At 35.3% G+C, this 14,871-nt stretch overlaps 1 protein-coding gene across 9 annotated transcripts in view; it reads right to left on the bottom strand.

Annotated features, from left to right (window-relative positions):
* Nucleotides 1–991: 991 nt before the first annotated feature.
* Nucleotides 992–14,871, bottom strand: part of LOC125683165 (protein lifeguard 3-like) — a 79,592-nt gene continuing 65,712 nt past the window's right edge. For 2 of the 9 annotated variants that reach the window (XM_048924014.2, XM_048924015.2), the window contains exons 11-12: nucleotides 12,525–12,572; nucleotides 992–9,001 (exon numbers count right to left, since the gene is read on the bottom strand). In XM_048924014.2, coding sequence (XP_048779971.1) covers nucleotides 8,855–9,001; nucleotides 12,525–12,572 — 195 coding nt within the window. In that variant the 3' untranslated portion in view covers nucleotides 992–8,854. Of the gene's footprint in view, nucleotides 9,002–10,656; nucleotides 12,859–14,871 lie in introns of those variants that run through there. The other 7 variants (XR_008795793.1, XM_048924017.2, XR_007372797.2 and 4 more) reach the window with 7 other exon arrangements.

Here is a 14,871-nt window from a genome sequence, read left to right on the forward strand (position 1 = left end):
TTACAGCCCCAAACTAAGGGCAGGAAATGATAATCCCAGGGGGTCCCTTACAGCCCCAAACTGAGGGCAGGAAATGATAGTCCCAGGGGTCCCTTACAGCCCCAAACTGAGGGCAGGAAATGATAATCCCAGGGGTCCCTTACAGCCCTAAACTGAGGGCAAGAAATAATAGTCCCAGGGGATCCCTTACAGCCCCAACTGAGGGCAGGAAATGATAGTCCCAGGGGGTCCCTTACAGCCCCAAACTGAGGGCAAGAAATGATAGTTCCAGGGGTTCCTTACAGCCCCAAACTGAGGGCAGGAAATGATAGTCCCAGGGGGTCCCTTACAGCCCCAAACTGAGGGCAGGAAATGATAGTACCAGGGGGTCCCTTACAGCCCCAAACTGAGGGCAGGAAATGATAGTCCTAGGGGTCTCTTACTCCCCCAAACTGAGGGCAGGAAATGAGAGTCCTAGGGGGCCCTTTACAGCCCCAAACTGAGGGAAGGAAATGATAGTCCCAGGGGTCGACGTCCCTTACTCCTTTCTTCAAAGATTCACCCAGTGTGATGTAACATTAGGAACTTTGAGGTGAGCTCAATTACCTTTAAGTTTCAAACGTGATAATTTTAAAGAATATTAGCAACTGTTTGAAAAATTATCAAGTTTGATCAGTTTTTTGCTGATTTTTAGTATTGGCAGCTAGCTTCAGCCTTGTTCAAATCCTAGTAGAGGTTACCATCAAGCAATATTTTTCAAAATATTGAGCAGACATTTTACTTTATGTTCGAAACAGTTTGACCTTTGACCTAAAACAAATAGCTTTAGGGGTTACAAATATACCAAGTATACAAAGGTTATCAAGATATTGAGTGGCCAACACTTGGTCTACCAGTTGACAGGTCCAAACCAATATGCACCCTCTAACTCAAAAAGGGGGATATAATATCTATTGCAATTGACCTTTCAGTTCAGGTGAGCTAAAGAGGTTTGATATGCATAAACACATGATTTGTTCTAGAACTTGTATTTATTATACACAAGATCACATCGTTAGTCAAGAGAAACATGTACAACACTTCATCTTAACATACATATAGATTACTAGTACTTGTAACGGAAATTATCATAAAGAAATGATTCGAAAAATAAGTGATAAAATGTAGTGTACAATGTATAAAATTTGACAATTTTAATTGAATTCAGATCTGCCTGCTATATTGTTTTACACTGCAAAGTTGTCATAGATAAACTTTATGTTTTTGTTCAGTCCAAAGTAAAGCTGCAAAAGAATTATCAAAGACATAAATGTTGGAATTGTGCAAGAACTATTGAACCCAAAAGATTTTGTAATTGCATTCAAGTGACCATGATTTTTTATATATAACTTTGAAAAAAGTAAAAATTTTAGTGAAAGCATTCTCAAAAAGCATTTGAGATCAAATATAAAATACATGCATTAATTTGTTTACAAGTAAATTATGACCATCTCTTCAAGTGACCTTGCAATTTAATTGCATTTTTTAACATCTACATGTGCATTATGTAATACCAAACTGAGATAACAAAATTTCAAAAATTGCCCTTTTAGTGACTTTGGCCTTCTATATTAAACCTTAAAATCTTGTCAAAAAAATTTGTTATTTCCCTTGCATGGACATTGACCTTTCACTGCAACATCAAAAATCAATAAAAACAATAGACTTTGTACAAGTTGTCATTAATGGAAGTCTGCCAAATCTTGTACAAAATTTTTTCCACAAGTTTTAATGTAACTTACTATTCATTAAAAGTCTGACAAAAGGACTATCCATGCAGGAAACAGCCTTTCTGGGCCCCATCAAACTCAGAATTTTAAAGCTCTATAGAAAGCTGGAGTACATTGCATCAAAAGTGATAAAATTTCCCAATTCTACTCAAATTTGGTTAAAATAATTATGTTGTGAATGTTTTTCCTGAAAGAAGAATAGAACTGAGCTTTGGACAAACGAAATGTTGCTATTATATATGTTTGTTTGTTGTTTACGTCTTATTTGAGAATCTTTCATTTAGACAAGTCTACCAGCTTCAGATGAACTGCCACAAAATTGGACCTATGCATGGTGCTTACAGCTGTAGCAATGACTAGGGAGGTTTCCTTCTACCCTTACTTGACACAGGACCTGTGTTTTAGGTTATATCCAAAGACCCGTGACTTTCACTTTATTAGAATTAAGCCACTACCAATGTTAAAATCGTAGTTTTGATTTGACAATGGGATCAAGAATCGAATTGGGGCCTTCCAGTTGAAATTCTGAATCCCATGAAAAGATATATCTACAGTATAAATATACGTCTGTTGAAGCATGAGATTCATGTTTTCTAGAAAAACTGTGTAAAATAGCAATTTAAGGCAAAATACCAAAAATAATGGCAAAATGTCTCTTTATGACCTTACAATTCTGGCTCACATCATTTTATTAAATTGAGAATAACTTAGTTGAATCAGGAATCTTGAACAAAATGCATGTACACTCAATATTGAAAGAAAAGCATAAATATTGATTTTAGTGCACAAATAAATCCTTTGGATGAAAACTGTAGTTGAATCTTGTACCTGAAATGTCAGATTGACCTTTCACCAGTAACCTTGAAAACAATCTAATTAAAATTAGAAGTTAGATCCGCTCACATATTTGCTATACAAATTGATCAGCCTTTGTGTAGCGAGTATGTGAGCGGATCTATCATCTAATTTTAATTGGTTTAAACTTTGCCTTGAAAATTGATGAGAACCAGACCATATTGTGCAATTATTGACATTTTCTTGGTCTATATGATGTTTAAGCTTCTATGGTAGCTTAAGCAAGGTATTGACCAAGAAAATGTCAGTAATTGTTTTATCATATGATTGAGTAATTTAGAACATTGAAATTTAGCCAGTATTAGAGCCTATGAAATGATACCTGGTCAGCCAATTTTGTATACAAATACATTGCCAGACCTACTCTGTATAGTCAAAAATGATTATTCACACAAATTTTTGTTTAATTATTGACTAAATAATCAAAACTGGATACTAAAACTTACCCAACATTACCTGATCAGCCATCTCAATATTACTATAGTTCAAAAACATTACTATGTAATTCTGTAATCAACATTTGTTACTCCAGTTCATGATTGAAGCAACCCTTTTTTCACAATTATTCTGCAAGACCTAGTCTAGTCAATGGCAAGTACAGACACAAGTATTCATTAAAGAATGAAATATATCAATAAATGGTATCAATTTGAAAATTCCCACCATACTTTTGATCTGATATTAGAGAAATTGATATATATTAGTGGGAAAATGAAACTGTGCATTATAAAATTTAGAATAATTTTGCTATATTTATTGTTTATATTAATAAAATCTAAACAATCGATAAAGGTGATGTTTTGGAACAATATCGGATAGTACCCGACTCAGATGCACGGACTTTTTCATGCTTAGTGAACACGTTTATTGAAGTGTTCGTACGCACGAGTTTTACTGGCCAATACTGTTTGGAGTAAGAAGTGTAAAAGGTTTGTTTGAACACTATTCGTTAAGGAGGTATGCTACACCAGAGAAATTTGATGTAGATGAAAAGTGTAGGATATGTACAAAAATATTTTGAATTTGAAAATTTTCAAATTTACTTTATTTTGTCAAAAAATACAGTTTTAGTAGAAGGTAATCTGAAAAAAATTTAAAACGCCTGCTGGACTCGAACCTGCGACCTACAGTTCAGCAGTCGGTATTCTAACCTACTGAGCTACTCGGATAGGTATTTAAATGGAAAAGGAAAAGTCAAATATTGCTGATATCGATTTTGTCATCCATGTTTTTAAAGGAAGTCAGCCATTATGACGATGTAGAGTACTACCTTAAGGAAAGCACTTTAGTTTAAAATTTACCCTCCTGTCTTGCCACGACTCAGCGAAAACCAACATAATCGTGCCGTTGGGATGCTTCAAGCTGGAATAGCACAAAATATTGTAGCAAGACACTTTGTAGTTCATCGGAACACCATCCAGTCATTATGGAGACGTTTCCATCAATCTGGTAACACTTGGGATCGCCCACGTTCTGGGCGTCCTCGTGTGACGTCGTGTCAACAGGATAACCACATTAAACTTGTGCACCTGAGAAATCTTGTCCAGACAGCAAGTTTGACTGCTCGTAGCATTCCTGGACTTTGACCAATCAGTCCAAGAACTGTGTGTAATCATCTGCGCGAGCACATCAGATCAAGATGTCCAGCGGTGCGCCCAATACTGCTTCAACATCATCGTATCGCTAGACTAGCGTGGTGCAGACAACATGTGATTCAGAATACAGGACTGGGCCAATATTCTGTTCACTGATGAATCCAGATTTCATTTGGATAGCAGTGACGGCCGTTGTAGAGTGCATCGTCGCGTTGGGGAGCGGTACCAGGACGCTTGTGTTGTGCAACATCAACAATTCGGTGGAGGTAGCGTTATGGTGTGGGGTGGAATAACAGCACGTGGAAGGACCCCTCTATAAATTGTCAATGGAAATCTCACCGGCGTACGCTATCGAGACGAAATTATTCAGTGCCATGTGATACCCTTCATACAGAGACAGCAAAATCACATCACTCTGCAGCAAGACAACACAAGGCCACATGTTGCACGTGTAGTCAGGGATTTTTTTGTTCAACATAATATCAATGTCTTGCCTTGGCCAGCTGTTTCCCCCGATTTATCGCTGATTGAGCACGTCTGGGATGAAATGGAACGACGTCTACGCTGTTTACCAAATCAACCAGTGACATTGGCTGATTTAGGCCAGGCTTTAACCAACATCTGGAACAATATCCCTCAAGCATTTCTGAACACTTTAGTTGCATCAATGAGGCACCGTTGTCAAGCATGCATGAATGCAAATGGTGGTCACACGCGCTATTAACTTTGTTAATTCAAGTTCGAATACCAGTGTCTTTCGAGTGTGCTGAAATTGATGCTATTTGACATTAACATTAATGGATTATGAAATGTTGTAACAAATACATTTGTTAACAGTATTACAAAATTTGTTCATTGTTATTTTTTATTATTTTTTTTATATATTAAATAATGCACAGTTTCTTTTTTCCGCTAGTATATGTATGATATCATGTACAGGTGAACAATTTTTTTAGTTTGTTGGATCTCAGCCAATCAGAGAGCTCAGAATTATTCAATCATATAATAACTTACAATTTATATACACATTATATATTTATTCACAAGGACCAATAAATGAATGAAGATACAAACGATATAGCAGATTACGATACTCCTTTATGAAGAACAATAACAAAGATACCATGACGAAATGTAACACATTTTGTATTGGACAACACTATATTGGTAACACTTAAAATCAGCAATTGATTATCAATGCAGAACAATGACATATTATGTGTACTTCAGTAATCAGTACATTTTACACTGACTGAAACTTTTCTAAGGTTTAAAGAAATAAGAAAATAAAAACCAAACAACCAATATCAAACACCAAATATTTATATGACTGTACTTCACAATTAGTAAATCTTTAAAATCAATAAATCATTTTTTTGTGCAACTAAATGCTTGAATGGAGATACTCATCACTATGAAATTTCTTTACACAAAGTAACAGTGATAACCTAACTTATTTTTCAAAATTATTCTAGTGTTAAAGAGAGTATACCTGAAAGTTCTGCATAAAAACAGGACTGATGTTTTGCCTGCCAATGTAATAGAATAGTTTCTACTTACTTTCATTTCTGTTATGTGTCCTGGGATAAAATTTAAATTTGTAAATCCCCCCCCCCCCCCCCCCCCCCCCCCTAAATACCAACTTCACCTTGTATTGTGTCAGAGTGACAAGAAAGTCCCCATCCAAGAGCCATAACTCTGCCAAAAATTATCCAACCAGACCAATACAAGTTTTTGACCTGTGTATTCTTATGATATATATCCCAAATTCCAATTCAAAATGTCCATGTATGACCGAGATAATGAATGGAAACTATAAATTGTTTTAAAAATTTTCAAAGTCCTAGTGGCTCAACTCTCCAAAAACTTATTTGACTGGAACAAAATACAAATTAACCTTATATTTTCAGGACAATATATTCAATTCAAAATGTCCATGTATGACCGAGATAATGAACAGAAACTGATGTTTGAAATTTTGTAAGTCCAAGGGGAATAACTCTACCAATTTTTTTGGGGGGTATCAACTTCATCTGTGTATTCTCATCATTTATTATATACCCATCAATGTTTCGTTTTTTGATACTGTTGATTTCACAGCATGTGATCCGATTTTCTGGATCACCACACTGAGGTTTTCTGATTCTGTATCAGTATCCTCTGAAACTGATGACGCCACAATGCATCAATGCAACGTTTTTTTTTGTGGAAAATATTGAACGTGTCACAAACAAAACTGCGTACACAAAGTATAATTTCACTGTGCCTTGTGTTTTTGATAATTTGGATTACATTTATTATCTTATAAATGTGGACTTAAAAATGCAATAAAGGGGTATATAATAAATTTATCATTACAACAGTAACTTAATTGATCCAAAGAGTTGGATCATGTCACATTGACAGGCGTGGATCATCAGATCAAACTGAAGCATCTCATGTGATCTGATGATCCGCGCCTGTACCCTCGACGTGATCCAACTCTTCGGATCAAGTTACTGTTGTGTGTGTGTGTGTGTATATATATATATAAAAAGTCAAAATATCCATACTTTACAGAGATAATGAGTGAAAACTATGAATAATTTGAAATTTTATACATCCAAGGGGCACAACTCCATCAAAAATTATTCAACCAGAACCAAATAAAACCTTGACCTGGATATTTTCATGATGTTTGTATTGTACAACAATATACATATCAAAAGACAACTTTGCAATAAAGAATCGGCAACATTTTTAAATTCAGAATCTGATGGTCATTGACTAAGAATGCCTGGTGGAGGAATCTAATCTTTCCTACAAAGTTACCTTTCAATCCACATTTTGTTAATGTAGACAAAACAAAATATCATTGAATGAGCACTAATATTGTAGAAGTGAATGATTATAAATGATTTTCAACCAATCATAGCCTCATAAAAGTCCTCAATGCAGGGGCAGATGCTGGTATTTTGCCCAGTTAAATTTGCCAAAATGTGCATTATTGGTTGGGGCACACCCCACAAAGGTTATATGCAGCCATGTATTGTGGATATCAGCACCAACTGTGTGACAGTCATCTTTCGAGTTCTAATGAAAACCGACAGTCAATGAATCATAGGAATATCAATGATACATTGCATCGGCCATACAACATTAGCACATTTTCGAGTTACTTCCAGAACACAGATTATTCTTAATTTTTCACACTGCAATCACGTAATTTCTAACTTTTTAGAGCTCTTGATACTTCCAGTGCAGATAACACAGTCATACAGATACACTATACTGATTATTATGAGTTCTAAAATCCAACAATCATGTGCTGCAGAGGGATGCCATGCTGATTCACGTTTTCCATGAATAATATGGCTATACGACAAATGTGAATTTCTAACGAAGAAGAGAGATCCCAAGAGTAACTGAGCTTGGCTGAGTTTGCTGTGTCAAAAAGATTACGACCCATCAGCAATCAATACCCTAAAGTGTATTTGTATTTTCATGTGTAAAATCCATATCAAAGACAGTGCATATTAATTTGTGCCATGTGTAAGTACATTTCCCGCATTTTGTTGATAGCCATTGGCTGGAATTATCTCTCTACTGAGCTCCTTCGCAAGTTGACATAATCAAATCAGATCTCTCTTACTACATGAAACATCTCGTTCCTTAAAATATTGTTTGAGTTCAGGTACCTTAAGAGAGTGGAAAAATATGTTTTTGTACTCTACCGCTTAAACAATATTTACATCACCATGCAGAAAAAACAGAAGTTCATAAGGTTCGGAAAATGTGAAGGTGAGTATAAAATTGGGAGAAAAACAATGTTCTGGCAGCAACATATACAGCGATTCATTCAACATGGCAAAATTCCAAAAGGAGGTTCCATACCACCTGTCTTGCAATCTAAGGGCACATATACAATATAAGAAACAAATTAGGATTTCTGTTATGTTGCCAACAGAAAACCACTTATCTCAAAAATACTTTGTTGATAATAACATTATGTCAAAAGTTTGTATCATATCATGAAACATGTGCATTGCAAATTTTCTGTAAAATCAAATACACCTGCTATATGGTTCTAATTTCCAGTACAAATATTCAATACCTTTTTGTACATTGAAATTATCCTCAAGTTCAAATTGTTAAAATTTTTAACAAGTGTTCATATTGGTTAAAATCATATATTTCAGGGCTCGAAATTAACATATGCCTGTCAGTCTGGGACTGGTTAAAAGTCTGGCGGACTGACATTTGTTTTAGTCAGTCCAATGGAACTGGTTAATTCTCTAAAGTATCATTTTGGAAAATATACTTATGAAATTTTATACAAACATTTGGCATGCTTACTGAATCGATCTGTAGATATCAGACATTAACGAAATATGTTTAATTATTTCTGGAAAACTCTGTTGGACCAGTAAATTTTTCTGTGGACTGGTTGAAATTCTACCCCATCAGTCCGGATGGACTGGTGACATAGAGTTAGCTTCAAGCCCTGTATTTGGGGGAAAATTTCTACTTTTCAAAACATATTGTCATGAAAACTCCATGTACTGTTATCAATAACCCTGCCCATTGTGAAAAATTGTACATATAGATGCATTTTGTATAGATGTATGTACATGTAAGCTCATATTTTTCGAAAGGTGTTCATAAAAGATCTGATGACTAATTGCTCTTTCCAAACAGCGAGAGAATGATGAGAAAGAGGTAGACGATGTCAATGTAGATCTGGAGAGCGCCATAGATGTATTCCTCAGGATCTAATTCAATTTTCTTACCCCCAATCACCATCTGTGTATCATACACCAGAAACTACAAAGAAACATCAAACCATTAGACAACAGCAAAAAGTGATTTACTGCAGTATCACTTCATAATTATCTCTCCATCAAGTAATATTTACAATTCCATTGTTTTTGCCTTTGATATCTTTACAATTAACAAACTGTATGTAATGACAGTTCTCTCCTCATGAACAGAGTGTTTAACTACACCGCTTTCTCGATATATTGCCAACTTTTGTTTAAGACGCATTTGGTCAATATAGCGGGGGTGGCATTATAACGAATTCTCCATTACAGACAATTCACTCAGCAATCAACAGAAATTCAATACCATGCAGTTATTTGGACTTCATTCTGTTTAAACAATTAAATTATCTTCAGTTCAATTCTGCAATTATTTGTAATTAACCTGGCCACCTGAATGCCTTGTCAGCACTGTCACACTTCACCCCACCTCTATCAAAGTACAGGTGTGATTATTGATGGGTGTTAAGTAATTGGCATTATTATCTAGGGTAAACCCTATAAAATTTGACCATTTGTTTGTAAAAATCAGTGGCATATATATATATATATATATATATGGCATTATGCAGGGTTGGCATTATAACGGGAGTGTTAAAGGGACTGGTTCACGATTTTTGATAAAGATATTTTTCATTTTTGATGTTAAAAATTAAAAATATAACTCATCTAATGTTGACAACCAAAATTTTGACCTTCTTAATGTAAGAATAAAAGCAATATATTAACCTTAAATATGTGTTATGTAAACAAAGACTCGAGTCTTTTTATGTAAACAAACAAACAAGTGAAATATTGATACTGTAATATAAAGCATCTTTATTTTGCATAGTCACAAATTTTAACACTTAGATGACACATTCTACCCCAAAAATGCTTGAGATGTGAAAGATATAATAAAATTAGATCCATATCCATTTCTTTTAAAAAATTCGTAAACAATAACATACCGCAATCTTTGTTTACAAAACTAATAATAAACTCTAAAATGAGCTTCTGTGATAATGTATAACCTTAATTTTTATGTGAAATCTTTCAAACACATTTAGACAGTAGAATTTAATCATTAAAAGAGAAAAACAAAATTTTGGGGAAAATCTTGAATCAGTCCCTTTAACATGTTCTTTAGGATTTTTAGGCAATAAGTCGGGGTGGCATTATGACAGGGGGCACTATATCAAAGGAGCACTGTACTTTAACTTTGTAGCTGCCTATCGACTTTAAATAAATGTAAAAATACTCAAGACCGTAATGGCATTTGTCCATTTTGAATATACACTATATTATAAAAGCAAAACTCTGTTTTCCAAGAAACTAATAGTGATCATAAAAAGATAAAACAAGAAATGTTTTATAAACATACTGTATATTGGGTAATTTTTGCATTGGGGATATTTAGCAGATTTTTCTAAATGAAGTGCACCACCACGACACGATATATCAGTCTGATGTTTATTCATCATAAACAGATGAGTGTGCATGGGGCAAAATCACGTCAACATTGGTACAACAACTGACTTGTCAGTATATCTTTTGAATTGTTCAAATAGCCACATTTCAATACTTATCTCATTTTATTATAGTAATCAGATTTATTTCATCAGGTATATTTTGGGTTGTATAAAGAAATGCCCCGTAACTTAAAGGAGTGACAAATCATTTCCACAGTCTAATGATCTTTGCATGTCAAACAGAAACTCTTTAAAACACCATGGCTTAGATCATTACTTCAAAGGTACAAATGGAATCTGAAATGGAAAGATGCAATTTGGCTTTTATCAAAATTATCTTTATATGTCCAACTGAACTTTTTAAAACATCATGGCTTAAATCAATATTCCCAGCATCCAGACAAATAGAATTTCTCTATTTGTTGTGTAGTATGCTGGTTAAGGCTTTGCAGATTTTGTAGTACAATATTGCATTATTTATATCATTAATGTTGCCGGAACAAAATAATTATTTATATTAATTGTAATGTAGATAAAATCTATGAAACAAGAGGCTATTAGGCCTATGCCTTATCAGTCACCTTAGTATTACATATTTTTTCCCCCTAGATTTCGTAGCCTTGGGACTAGTGACACTCTCTAGTCCAAAGGGCTATGAAATCTAGAAAAAAATTCCTGTTCTGAATGTTTAAGGTAATTCCACCCTTCTAGAATTATAGGTTCAATCTTATATTTGATTGTTGATTCTTCAAAAAATACATCTTAGTAACAAATTAAAATAGGGCACCGCTAAACTGACACATGATACGCCGCATACATTATTGACCCAGGCATTTGAACAAGTAAGAAAGGATTATCCACAAAAGGATTTCGTCGGAGTTGCTATAACAATGTATTTTGCATTAAACAAATCTAAGTCCATGGGCTGTAACTCCTTCAAAAATTAGTGGGACAGCATTCCCCTTGTGATATGCACATCTACACATTGTTTTGTTCTATTGATACTAAATTGAAAGTAAATAGATATTAAGAAAGAGCAGGTAGTCCTTTACCTTTACCAAAGGTCTGTAAGATAGGCTTAAATTTATCCGAATTTTTATTATCAAATGTCAAACTGTTTAAATAAACAAGAGATGTTTGTAAAACACATATACCCTTGACCTTTGACCATGTGACCTCAAAATCAATATAGGAGTCATCTTCTCCTGAATATACACCATTGTACTAAGTCTGATGTCTGTCAAGCAAAGGGTTCTCAAGATATTGAGCAGACAGTATATTCCAATGTCCAGTTTGACCCTTGACTACATGATTTTACATATTTTTGCTAGATTTAGATAACATTAAAGCAAATGCCCAATGGGGGTGCTGTCACCTTGTTTCGCATCACTAGCCACACCAAGCATATGTACAAAACTAGGGATTGAAATTGAATACCCCATGTAAGCGGTTGCTACATAAATTTTAGATGCAGTTTGTAGTTTCTGTTGCACAGAATGGTTTCTTCAATATTAGATCCCCCACGTCATCATTTGCATTATGATGTCAAAACAAAGAGCATGGTGTCACATGTCATCATTTGTTGTGTGGAGATGGAACTCAATTTTCCCGTGTCAAAATATGGCTGTGGTATCCTAAAAAGTATTCTTGGAAGTGGAAATTTGGGTTCCACAGTGAACTTTCTATATTTTGTCTGTCAACTGAAGATTATGCATGTTTTTGGAAACTTATAGTGTTCAACGAGTTCTACATCAGTCACAGAAAACTTCGTTTCTGTCACTAAAATTTCAATGAAGACGCAGAGCTGAGGTTTGTTTTCATTTTCTCTCAAAATGTTCCGGAATATTGAACAGCATGCGGGCAGTCATTTTTATTTTGACAATAACTTAGGACTTACGGGGGAAAAAAATCTTAACTTAAGATAGCCCATAGGCTGTCTTAGAGTCATGATGATTTTTTTAACGTAACTCAAGTTAAGAAGTTTTATAAGACGGATATTTATCGTAACTTACTATTAGGACAAAATCTTGAACTTATGAATTTTAGTAAAACTCAGCCCTGGTATCTGTGTCTTACCAGTGAGAACACCAAGGCTGCCAGTCCTCCCCAAACACAGTCAAGAATCTAAAAAACACACAACAGTCTTCAAAATCTGCTTCAATGCCTTACACTACCATATCATTTGTGACTATTACATTGAAAATCTATAATAATACATTTTTTAAAAAAGACAGAATAAATAATCAATCATATTTATTATAGACATATCTGCAGTAACCTTTTCAAGTCTTTAGAACCTCATCCAAACTAGAGCTGTTCTAACACACCAAGTGGAACACGTCCAAATAAAGGTGTTTAACTATTTAGTTGTATCCAAAGTAAATCCAAAGTAAAAGTATCCGAACACAACCTAATGGAGCACATCAAAAGTAAAGATGTACTAATACACATAGGGCCATCATTAAAAATATTTTTGTTAGATGTACTCTGACCCACATTTTTCAAGGTGGGTTGGTAGGGTTTTTTTTTTTTGGAATGTCATGAATTTTTTTTTTATAATTTCTTTTAAAATAAGGAGAAATTTCTATTTTTCAAGGGAACCAAAAAAAAAAAAAAAAAAAAATGAATTTAAAAAAATGAAATTTTTTAAATTGCTGAAAAAAATGATCGGGTAGGAGCAAATTTGACAGGTCAGTCGGAGTACATCAAACAAATCCATTTTTATTTTTGGCCTAGCAGAGCAAATCTAAAGGTGTCCAATCACACCCAGTGGAACACATCCAAACTAAATGAGTCCTAATACACCCAGTGGAACACATCCAATCTAAATGAGTCCTAATACACCCCCAGTGGAACACATCCAAACTAAATGAGTCCTAATACACCCAGTGGAACACATCCAATCTAAATGAGTCCTAATACACCCCCAGTGGAACACATCCAAACAAAATGAGACCTAATACACCCAGTGGAACACATTCAAACTAAATGAGTCCTAATACACCCAGTGGAACACACCCAAACTAAATGAGTCCTAATACACCCAGTGGAACACACCCAAACTAAACAAGAGGTACTGTGAGCAATGCTCACTAAGAATACCCCCCACTTATCCCAATCTCCCAAAGGGTGTTGGTAATAGGTATAAACTACCTCTTTTCTGAGTGTAAAAAACAAATGGCATGACAAACCGAACCATATTGCTACTTCGATGTCCAGTGCGCGTGACTTTTGACCTTTTGACCCCAAAATCAATAGGGAACATCTTCATCCCATGGGTAGTCCATATGTATGATATGGTGACTGTAGGTGGAAAGGATAACGCTTTAGAGCCCGGAAACCATATTGCTACTTCGATGTCCAGTGCACTTGACCTTTGACCTTTTGACCCCAAAATCAATAGGGAACATCTTCATCCCATGGGTAGTCCATATGTATGATATGGTGACGGTAGGTGGAAAGGATAATGCTTTAGAGCCCGGAAACCATATTGCTACTTCGATGTCCAGTGCACTTGACCTTTGACCTTTTGACCCCAAAATTAATAGGGAACATCTTCATCCCATGGGTAGTCCATATGTATGATATGGTGACTGTAGGTGGAAAGGATAACGCTTTAGAGCCCGGAAACCATATTGCTACTTCGATGTCCAGTGCGCTTGACCTTTGACCTTTTGACCCCAAAATCAATAGGGAACATCTTCATCCCATGGGTAGTCCATATGTATGATATGGTGACTGTAGGTGGAAAGGATAACGCTTTAGAGCCCGGAAACCATATTGCTACTTCGATGTCCAGTGCGCTTGACCTTTGACCTTTTGACCCCAAAATCGATAGGGAACATCTTCATCCCATGGGTAGTCCATATGTATGATATGGTGACGGTAGGTGGAAAGGATAATGCTTTAGAGTCCGGAAACCATTGCGTCTACAGACGGACGGACGGACGGACGGACGGACAGACAGACAGACGGACAACCCGATTCCAGTATACCCCCCCCACAACTTGTTGCGGGGGGTATAATGAGTCCTAATACACCCAGTGGAACACATCCAAACTAAATGAGTCCTAATACACCCCCAGTGGAACACATCCAATCTAAATGATTTCTAACACATCCAGTGGAACAAAAATGGACTAAAGGTGTCCTAAGACACCTAGTGGAGCATGTCCAAACTAAAGGTGTTCTTTACACCTAGTAAAACGCATTTAAAGTAAATGTATTCTAATACATTCTACTGAAGCAAATCTAAACTAAAGGCATCCTTAACATGCCTAGTGAAGTACATCCAAACTAAGGCTGTCCTAACACATTTGTAGAGCACATACATATTAGAAATACTGCATACTCATATGCTAATCTACAATCACTTCAATTTAAAAGTTTTGGATGAGAAGAAAATAAAAATCTGATTTCAATG

This window comes from Ostrea edulis, chromosome 6 (assembly GCF_947568905.1).
Source record: "Ostrea edulis chromosome 6, xbOstEdul1.1, whole genome shotgun sequence".
NCBI classification, from domain to species: Eukaryota; Metazoa; Mollusca; class Bivalvia; order Ostreida; family Ostreidae; genus Ostrea; species Ostrea edulis.